At 42.1% G+C, this 10514-nt stretch overlaps 1 protein-coding gene across 1 annotated transcript in view; it reads right to left on the bottom strand.

The window, feature by feature from the left end:
* The window catches only part of Msmb (microseminoprotein, beta-), a 14153-nt gene extending 6014 nt beyond the window's left edge, over positions 1-8139 (bottom strand). The window contains exons 1-3 of the mRNA XM_013036209.1: positions 8110-8139; positions 1646-1751; positions 552-657 (exon numbers count right to left, since the gene is read on the bottom strand). Of these exons, the coding sequence (XP_012891663.1) occupies positions 552-657; positions 1646-1751; positions 8110-8112 (215 nt within the window). The 5' untranslated portion in view covers positions 8113-8139. The remainder of the gene's footprint in view (positions 1-551; positions 658-1645; positions 1752-8109) is intronic.
* Between the last annotated feature and the right edge of the window lie 2375 nt (positions 8140-10514).

The following is a 10514-nucleotide window of genomic DNA, read 5'->3' as shown; positions in this document are numbered from 1 at the left end:
CCCCCCCCCAAAAAAAAGAAAGTTCATGAGACTCTTACCTCCAATTAACCACCAAAAAGCTGAAAAGTGCAGTTTTGGCTCAAGTGTTAGAGCACTAGAGCACTAGCCTTGAGCAAAAATAAATTCAGCACCCAGGCCTTGAGTTTAAGCTCCAGGATTGGAGCATACACACACACACTCTCTCTCTCTCTCTCTCTCTCACACACACACACACACACACACTGAATCTTTTAATAAATACCATCCAGGCCTATACTTGGAATATCTCTTCAGTCCATGAGTTCAAGACCAGCCTAGACAATATAGTGAGAAGACCACTTCCCTCTCCCTCCCCCCCCCCGTGCCTCCCCTCCCCCCACCCCTGCCAATCTCAAAACATAGCAAACAAGATAAATCCTGAAAAGAAAGAGTTTTGAAAGAGGGAGGGGGGGGGACTACAGACAGACATTTCAATGCCCTCTGGCTACCACTGGCCACGCCCCCTGGACACCACTGGGGAAGGGAGGAGGAGAGGGGGCGGTGGGGGGGGCAGTGCACACAGGGAGACTTACTTATTGCAGCACTGAATTCCCTCTTCGTTGCAGGTGCACTCAAAACAGTTTTCAGTCTGCCAAGTCTTGTGAACTGGGTATTTGGCTCCATCAATATCCTGGCATTCTGAAATGAGACTTAAGCTTCATGAAGAGTCCCCAAGTCATACAATAAGAATTCGGGCTAGCTCCTACCTCAGATTAATAGGCAATTTTACAAGTAGCTGAGCAAGTGCTTCTGTGGCCATCCAAACAGAATACAAAGCAGTCTATGACACTGATAAAGTTTCTTAGATCATGCTTAAATCCTTGAGATTGTAGTTCAGAATACATATTTCAAGAACAAGCTGAACAAGGAGCTTGTGGCTCATAACTGTAATTCTAGCAACTCAGGAGATCTAACGATTAATATCTGAAGCTAACAAGACTCTTATCCCCAATTAACTACCAAAAGATGTGGCTCAAGTGGTATAGAGTACCAGCCTTAAGTGGAAAAAGCTAAGGAACAGTGTTCAAGTCCTGAGTTCAAGCCCCAGTACTGGCACACACACACACACACACACACACACACACACACACACACATGGAAAGTCAATCAAGAAACTTTTCAATTAGGAACTTTAATTTTACCTTGTGCCAATACTGGGGCTTGAACTCAGAGCCTTATACCATTGCTCCTCACACTACAACTTGAACCTTGTCTCTAACTGAGGGTTTTTTTTTTTTCCTCTGTTAATCGGAGGTAGAGTGTCACCACTTTTTCTGCCTGGCCCAGCTTTAAACAGAAATTCTCAGATCTCAGGCTCCTGAGTAGCTAGTATTTTAGGCATGAGCCATCAATACCCTGCTTCAAGAGCTTTTAAATGTTCAGCTCCCACCCTAGAGAGTCTAATCTGGAAGATGAGGCCTCAGCACAGGTAAATTTAAAAAGCCCACCCTTTTGGCAATTCTCTGACCACTAGAATTTATATTCTTGCCTCACATCCTGGGCAAACTGACATCTCTCACATGCTCATCACCACATGAATTCAAGGGTAATGGGCCAAAAATTCAGTCTGCCAACAGGTTCTATTTTCCAGGCTGCCATAACATAATAAAGAAAAGGCAGGACTTACCATCATTTAAATTCATACCAGGTTCGGTACCTGGTATGAAGTAGCACTGGGCATTGCATGAAGTCATAAAGGTGGCAAGGACCACAAAGCTGCCCAGGAGAGCTTTCTGTAAAGAAAGATCAGAGTGGAGAATGAGTGGATCCACGTATTTATTTTACTCCTCCTCCTCCTCCCCCTCCTCCTCCCCTTCCTCCTCCTCCTTCTCTCCTCCTCCTCCTCTTCCTCCTTTTCTTCTTCTCCTCCTCCTCCTTCTTCTTGGTGTGGGTACTGAAGCTTGAAGTTAAGGTTTGGGCACTGTCTCTGAGCTTTTTCACTCAAGGCTGGCACTGTACCACTTGAGTCCCAGCCCACTTCTGACTTTTTGGTGGTTAATTGGAGATAAAAGTCTCATGTACTTTCCGGCTTGAGCTGGTTTCAAACTGTGAGAAAGAGTATTCTTTTCTGTTAAACTGAAATGTATTTGATACTGTGTATTGATATTTCATGAAATGTTTTGTTTTATTTACTGCAATTGTAACTAGTATTTGTACTGCTTGTTACTAGCTAGACATGTTAGGGGGATAAATCTTGTGTTGGAAAAGTTAAAATAATAAACTGTAATTGCTAAGTAAAAAAAGAAAAAAACACCTTTGATAAGAATTAAGAAATGGCTCACTTTCTACCTTGGTAATCAATTGTACTTAGACCCTGAGCCTAACTCCTTCACAAGGAGGAGGATGATTGGGATTGAGAAAAAAGCCTAGGAAACTGCCCTGCACAGGGTGCCTGCCTAGCTCTGGGTAGAGTAATGGCATTGCACCCCTTTCTGCAAAAGTAAATTGCCTTAATGAAATGCCCTCTTGTGTGTCTATTCATTTCTGACACCAGAGAATTGTATGTTTCTAGCAGAACCATGATTCCTAGATCTCAGCCTCTCCTGAGTAGCTAGGATTACAGGCATGAGTCACCCTGCTGCCTGCCTCCAGATGTTATTCTTGACTGAGTGTCATGCAGTGAGCTCTAGCATGTAGTTCTGCGTATGGAGCTTCTACTTCCAGCTAACCTAACCTGGAACAAGATCTAAAAAACTACACAGAAAGGTAAATATTCAGCTTAAAATTACATACAAATAGTGACAATATGCTATTATATTAAAGAGCAAGTCTGGGAAATCCTTGCAGATAAGGTGACTTTTTTGTTGTCTTACAGAATATGTGATCCTAGCTATTCAGGGGGGTGAGGTCTGAGGACCACTGTTCAGTGCAAGCCTGGGCAGAAAAGTCTGTAAGACTGTTATCTCCAAATGACCATCAAAAATAGAGCTGCTATTCAAGTAATAGAGCAAAAACACAAATATAAAAACAAAAACAACTGAGGAACAGCACCTAGGCCTTGAGTTCAGTCCCTGGTATTAGCACATACACACACACACACACACACACACACACACACACACACACACAAGGGGGTGGGTTTGGAATGATAGGTTGGAACCAGGTTGAAACACAGTACATGAAACTAAGAACTTTGCTTTGTACATAATCGGGGTATTATTATGGGTTTTATAATAGAGGTATTATTTTTATCTTTTAATTTTTATTCTCTTTTTTGAGAATCAACTCCAGAGTTTCACACATGTAAGCTAGATAAGACCCTTGCCCTGATAGACATCTTTGGAGGCCACATGAAATGTGTTGAAACTAGAAGAACAAGGGAAAGTAGCAAGTTGCCCATGCTACCTTTTTGAGAAGAGATACAAACCAGTTCTTTTTTTCTCTTTTCTTTTGGTTGTTGGGCTTGAACTCTGGGCCTGGGCATTGTCCCTGAGCTCTACAGCTCAAGGCGAGCACTCTACCACTTGAACCACAGTGCCACTTCCACAATTCTTCTTTTTAAATCATATTTTTATTATCTTTAAGTAGTTGTACAAAGGAGTTGCCACTCACCAAATGGATTTGTGAATACAATGTATCTTGATTGATGTTACCCCTTTCATTCTACCCCAGAATCAATTCTTTTTTTTTTTTTCCTTTTTTGTGCTGGTCCAGGAGCCTAGGTGCTATCTCTGAGCTTTTTCACTCAATGCTAATGCTGTACTGTTTGAACCACAGCTCTACTTCCAGCTATTTTGGTGTTTCATTGGAGATAAGAATCTCACAGACTTTCTTGCCCAGGCTGTCTTCGAACCTTGATCCTCAGATCTCAGCCTCCTGAATAGCTATGGTTATAGGCAGGAGCTTGGACAAAAAACAATTCATAATATGAAGTTTTCAGGAACTTTTAAACCAGCAGATGGGGGAAGTGAATTATTTTGAAAGGTACATAAAAGTAATTATGAGCTGATGGTACCTGAAATACTATGTAGCATTGACATAGGACAAAAAGACCTAGAGTAAAGGCACATGCCTGAGAACTCAGCACTCCAGACACAGAGGTGAGATCCTGGTGAGCTCAAGGCAATGCTAGGCTGTATAGGAAGACTTTGTCTCAAAGGAATAAAAAAAACCAGAATAACAATAGAAAATTAAAGGAAACCAAATAGAAAATAGTTATAAATATGTGTGTTTACTATTTAAAAAAAGCTTGTACCCAGGATGGCCTTGGCTGCCTTCCTCCTGCTTTTGCTAAAGTTATAAGCTTGAGCCATCTGGCTGCCTAATTTTCCTTATTTTTCAAACAGGCTCTCAACTTCTTGCCCATAATCCTCCTGATTTCTGTCTCCCAAGTAGTTGGAATTATAGGTATAAAGTACCAATTCCAGCTTTTTATAGGTAACTTAGCATCTTATTTTAAACATAAAAGAAAAATAGACTTGATTAAAAGCTCTAAGAATAAAAATAAAATTTATACCTGATTCATGTAACTGTAACCCCTCTGTATATCAACTCTACAATAACAATAACAATAAAAATAAATTTAGTATATAAAAAATGAAACTTAAAAGGTATCAGACATTTAGGACAATATCAGTATATGAAGAATTTCTATAAACCACCACAAAATGAAAAAGCGTCTTAGCAGAAAAATGGTAAGAAAAATAAAGAAGCATTTCAAGACACAAATAGAAATAATGCATACACATTCAAAAGTTCAACTGGGAATCTGGTCTAGTGGTAGAGTGCTTGCCTACCACGCATGAATCGATTCCTCATTACCACATACACAGAAAAAGCCAAAAGTGGTGCTGTGGCTCAAGTGGTAGAGTGCTAGCCTTGAGCTGAAGAGCCCAGGGACAACACCCAGGCCCAGAGTTCAAGCCCCACCACCAACGAAAACAAAAGTTCAACTTGCTAGGACAAATGATGAAAGGATGACTTTGATCAAGACACATCGTATTAAGTGTAAAACCGCCATTTTTGCTTCTGGTTCCTGCTTGCTTGCTTTGGTAAACATCAGCCCATATCATTAACAATATCGGTCATGATGACCTAGTCAAGATGTTTTGATTATGCTTTTGTGCCTCAAGGCTATGTTTTGCTTCTTGCTTGCTTCCCTTAGTAGCAAAGCTCTAAGCCCACAGGTGGCACCACCACTGTCCTCCAATGCAAGACCGCCACCATGTGGTTCCACTATGGGCAGCCTATTGCAAGTTATTATGTATGATATTTACCATACAGAACAAATGAATTTAAAAGTCACATAAATAACCAATGAAAATGTGCCAAACCAGACTTGCATAGCCTGTCTCTGTAACGCTATGTAACCTACCCCTATAAAAACCCATCCTGCCCTGAGCTCTGGGCCGTTCTCCTACTTTCCTGATAGTAGGAAGTGGTTGCTGCGTGGCTGGAATAAAGTTCCTAGCTCCTTTAACTGAGTGTTTTGGAGTCTCTTTTTGAATTTGGGATACGATATTAATAAACTGCTTTGTTGACTGGCAATTCTTTTGTACAACTACTTAAAGATAATAAAATGTATTTTTAAAAAAAACACAATTTGCTGATAACAAAATAAAAGTAAGTAAAATGAAGAAGTAAATAAACAAAACATAGATCAAATAGGGCTAAGGCATTCAGGTGGTAGAGTGTTTGCCTTGCTAGTACAAGGCTTTGTGTTCAAGCCCCAGCACTACTCCCAAAAAGTAGATAAAATAGAAATTTACTCAAATTAAAAAATCATTAATTATTACACTCAAGAGGAGATAGAGGTACATCTGGGTAGCAATAAACACAGAAATGTTTATGAAGGAACAATTGTGTGTGTGTGTGTGTGTGTGTGTGTGTGCGCGCGCGCGTGCACATGCACCAGTCCTGGGGCTTAAACTCAAGGCCTACATATTGTCACTGAGATTTTTTTTGCTAAAAGCTACTACTTGAACCACAGCTCTATTTCTGTTTTTTGTTTTTTGTGGTTCATTGGATATAAGAGTCCATGGACTTTCCTGTCTTGACTGGCTTCAAACCTCAATTCTCAGATCTAAGCCCTTCTGAGTAGCTAGCATGACAGGCCTGAGCCATAGGTGCTTGGCAAAATCTTTAGGGAGGAAAATTTGATAGTGTATATTAAACTTCACTATGGATTTACAAAAATGGCACAGAGATAAAGGAGATGGTGAAACACACCCCTTCCCCCTCACACAGGCAGAGATGTTCACACAGTGGGAAAACTTTGAAAAACATAAGATGCACAAGTGCGAACAGAGCTGATGGGGGCATGATGTCTCCCCAAAATTTCTGGAAAGCTGACATGAGAGAGACAGAGAAGAGATGTCAGCAAATGAAATGAAGCAGCTCCCAAGCCAGAGCCATGTGAATGCCGTAATGCAGACACACTCAAAAACCGAGGGCAGGAAGGTGTGTGCCAAGCTTTAAGATTTCTTGAGTGTGTATTATGACACCTTTCTTCCTTGGGCTTTGCCTTCTATTTTCTTTCTTTCTTTTTTTTTTTTTTTACAGTAACAAAGAAATCCATTGGAACAATGGATAAAGTAAAATCTTTAAAGCAACACAGGGTGTTGCTACATGGTCTAGAAGGGCCTTAAACTTCAAATCTAGAAGGGCCTTAAAGTTCAAATCTAGAAGGGCCTTAAACTTCAAATCCTCCTGCCTGAGCCTCAGGACACTGGCACACTCAGTCTGAACTCTTAGGAAAAAGTCACATAGAGCCCTCACCAGAACAGAATTGCTCTTCCTCTTCGCGTTTCATTCTTGTACATAATCTTCAACTCAAAGACTAGTGGAAATATAACCTTCTTTTCCTCAGGGTTGTTGACTTTTGGATCCCTCAAACAAAGAGAGGGCTCTGGGGAGCTAGGGATAGCACAAAAGTCTTAAAGGTCTGGTTTCACTGAGTCACAGAACATGGACTCATAGGAAATGAGCCAGGGTGACCGCCCAGAGCACTGAGCTATGCGGAGCCGCTCCACCTCCCACGGATCTCAGGCATAAACGCAACAGGGATGGTGGTTAAACATGGTGTAAAGAATTGTTTTTGAGATCATTTACTTGACTCTTATAAATAGCCTGCCACTGGCTATTTGCCACTGCCACTGTTGCTACCAATCCATCTATCTGCCTGTCTGTTTGACTCTCATGTTCTGAACCTCAGGGGTCTTTTTCCTGCAAAAAAGACAGGTTCCCTTTTTACAGTGGGAGCATATGTGTGTACATGAGAATTCCCTAATAAGCAACATAAAGTTTCCAGACCAGACTCATCTTTTAACATATGATGTCAGCCCAGACTTGCCATAAGCTCCATATCCTCTTGTCTCAGTCTCTCAAGTGCTGGTGTACAGAAATGTGCCTCCATGCCCAGCACAAGATTCTTTTTTAATCCAACAAGTCATTGCAGAAAGAGCCAAGGTCATGAACCAAGTCATGAACATGAAACTCATATGGCCAGATTGTAAAACTCCTGTTGCTCAAATGTCCCTGGGAACTGGTATTGGTCTTGTCAAAGTTCTGGCATGATTCTGCTATATAGTCAAGTCACAGACAGACAGACAGACAGACAGACAGACAAATAGACAGACAGACAGGGGGAGACCCAGAGAGGGAAAGACAGACACACCCATACAGACTGATACTGAAATTTCTATTTCAGAGAGTAAAACAGACAGACAGACACACAGAGAAACACCTGCTCTCCCATCAGAGCACCCCAGGGCTATGGTGAGACCTCAGTGGCAGCTTCTTTCTCTTCTCAAGTTCAATTTCCTTGGCTGTAATATGATGCACTGATTGGAACTCTAATATTATACTCAGTTTCACAAGTCACTCACATAGTACCGCAATTTTAGAGATAAATCATAATTCACCAAATCCCAGAATTATTGGAATAACAACTAGATCTTAGGGAATATGGTACTAAGTTCATTATAGGTTTTCCCCCAAGCTCCTAGATTTTCATACTTTGCCCATTGGAATTGAGATTAATATACTGAAGAATCAAAGCCCAAGTCACATGTGCTATCAAATGCTATCTAGTATAAAGGCACATCGCAGGATATTAAATGACAGCTTTCATGTCAGAAGCAAGTTACCTACCATGGTGATGAGCAGGATCCCTTACAGCAGGTGCACTCAAGGAAAACTTGAAGCAAACCCCATGACCAGGTTGCACATTTATACAAGCCAGAGTAACCACACCTACAACACCCTTAGAAAGATAAGGTCCCAAGAACACATTGGGTATTTACAGAAGGCTGATTATCAACAGGAACTTGTGAGCTTGTATGATTTATGAGTTATTCACATATCAGGTAACAACCCAATTGTGTGTTTACCCTGTCTCTACCCCTGGTATGCATTTGCCACTGACCTGAAAGCTCACAGGAAGAAGAATTCTCCCTCTGTTGGGTGGATTGCTAGGCAAAGGCTGTGTTCCTGATCTCATGCACCAAGAAACAGGTTCAGCAGCACCAGTTGAGACAGCCAGCTGCTGGAGCTGGGTTTCCTAATGGCTTGAGAAGAGCCCAGTGGGTTGGCCCAGAGCACACTGCCCTTAGGGTCTGGGGCTCTAAGGTCCGGTTTGGGGACTGGATTGAATAGGGAAAATGGATCTGGGAAACAGGAGCAAGGAACTCAGAAATAAATATTGTAAACTTAGCTTACTTGATGAGTAGTACTCAGGTACCATATTCTTTTATTAAGCTTTATGCTCCTCATTAACAGTAACAGATAGTAGAGCTATGCCCCTGTAAGGGATTAACTGCCCTGGGGAAAAATAAATGGTATTCTTGTGCTTGAACTTCACAAGGAACCACACATAGAAATACAAACAGCCCTGGTAATATTCCTATAGAAAACTGGAAGTGGCGCTGTGGTTCAAGTGTTAGAGTGCTAGCTGAGAGACACTGCCCAGGCCCAGAGTTTAACCCCCACTAACAACAACAACAACAAAAACTTCTGGTCCTGATTCAGAAACATCACTTTCAAAGAATTCTCCATGGTGAGAATTCGCTTTGGTAGCAGCTGGGACTTGCCCTGCAGCCTCCTGCCTTTTAGGCACAGATGTGCGCCTTGGGCTCCACACAGAAGATCCAAGGGAACCAGCATAGACCTCCGGGCTGTGTGGTTTTAGCTCTTAGGACAAGCGTTTTCTCATCTCCACCATGCAGTGTCACCATGTGAAGGGCGGAGACTCTGACCAGTGGCAAAGTGGTCTTTCTTGAGTCACATGGACGAAGAATTCCAGTGGCAATCCAAGTCTGTGTTTTTGGCCTTTCACAAAGTCTAAGATCTGTCTGACATCCTTTAAAAAATTTACCCTTTTTGGGGGGGCTCGAGCGAGCTAGAACAATTCTATGACTGTAAGTAGCCATCTTGGGGCTGACATCTGACCTAATTCAACTTTCCCAATGATCAGTGCAAGGTCTGGCATGGAGTAGTTGCACAACATCTGGGTTTTGTGGTTTTGTTTTACTTTGCTTTGTGGTGCTAGGAATTGAACCCAGGCTTTTACATGTGCTAGACAAGCACCGTCCACTGAGCCCCATCACAGGCTGCACTTGATTTGGGGGCATGTATCACAGGACGCACATCAAGCTCTGTGTCCAGCTTTCTTCTCAGAGCTCTATCCTAGCTACACCTGGGCAGCCTAGGCAGATCCCTGATGTTTCTTTGTGGATCCACCCAGTTTTCTTATCTTCCTGTATATCTTCTCTCCAGTGCTGCCACTCAGCAGTACTTCCGGAACAGACTTACATCTCACCTGGCGCCTGCTCTGCTCTGACCTGTTTCTTATCTCTTGCCTTTTGCCAGGGCTCTGAGAAACATCTCACTTGGCAGTTCCCTGTTGAGTTTCCCATCTTCTGCCCCCTCCTGACTAAAATGTCAGCTGTTTCGTTCATGGTTCCCTTCCTGGCATTCAGGAGAGTTCCTGGCCCATAGTCTTGGACCACATCACAGCATTTTTGGTTTTGGGGGCTGGTCCTGGGGATTGAATTGAGGGCTTAGGTGCTGTCCCTGAGCTACTAGTGCTCTACCACTTGTGCCACAACTCCATAACTGGCTTTTTGTGGTAGTTTATTGGAGATAAGGATGTCACAGACTTTCTTGCCCTGGCTGGCTTCAAACCACAATCCTCAGATCTCAGCCTCCTGAGTAGCTAGGATTTCAGGCATGAGCCACAGGCACCCAGCTCAACATTACAATGTTTCCCTCAATGAAGGACCATATGTACAATGGAGACCTCCTAAGATTATGAAGGAACTGAACTATTCCAAATGCCTAATGATGTCATAGTCGTTATAACGTCATATTGAAATACATTCCTTGAGCATTTGCTGAAAAGAGATATACTGTAGGGAGAAACAGTGTTTTATTTTTTTTTTGAGGTTCAATATTTTTATTGTGAAAATACTCTACAGAGGGGTTACAATTACATGGGCAAGATAATGAGTACATTTCTTATCAAGCATTGTAGCCTCCTCCTTTGTTTCCCCTTCCCA

The sequence above is a fragment of the Dipodomys ordii genome, unplaced genomic scaffold (assembly GCF_000151885.1).
Source record: "Dipodomys ordii isolate 6190 unplaced genomic scaffold, Dord_2.0 Scaffold259, whole genome shotgun sequence".
NCBI classification, from domain to species: domain Eukaryota; kingdom Metazoa; phylum Chordata; class Mammalia; order Rodentia; family Heteromyidae; genus Dipodomys; species Dipodomys ordii.
This window is presented reverse-complemented; position numbering and strand designations above follow the sequence as displayed.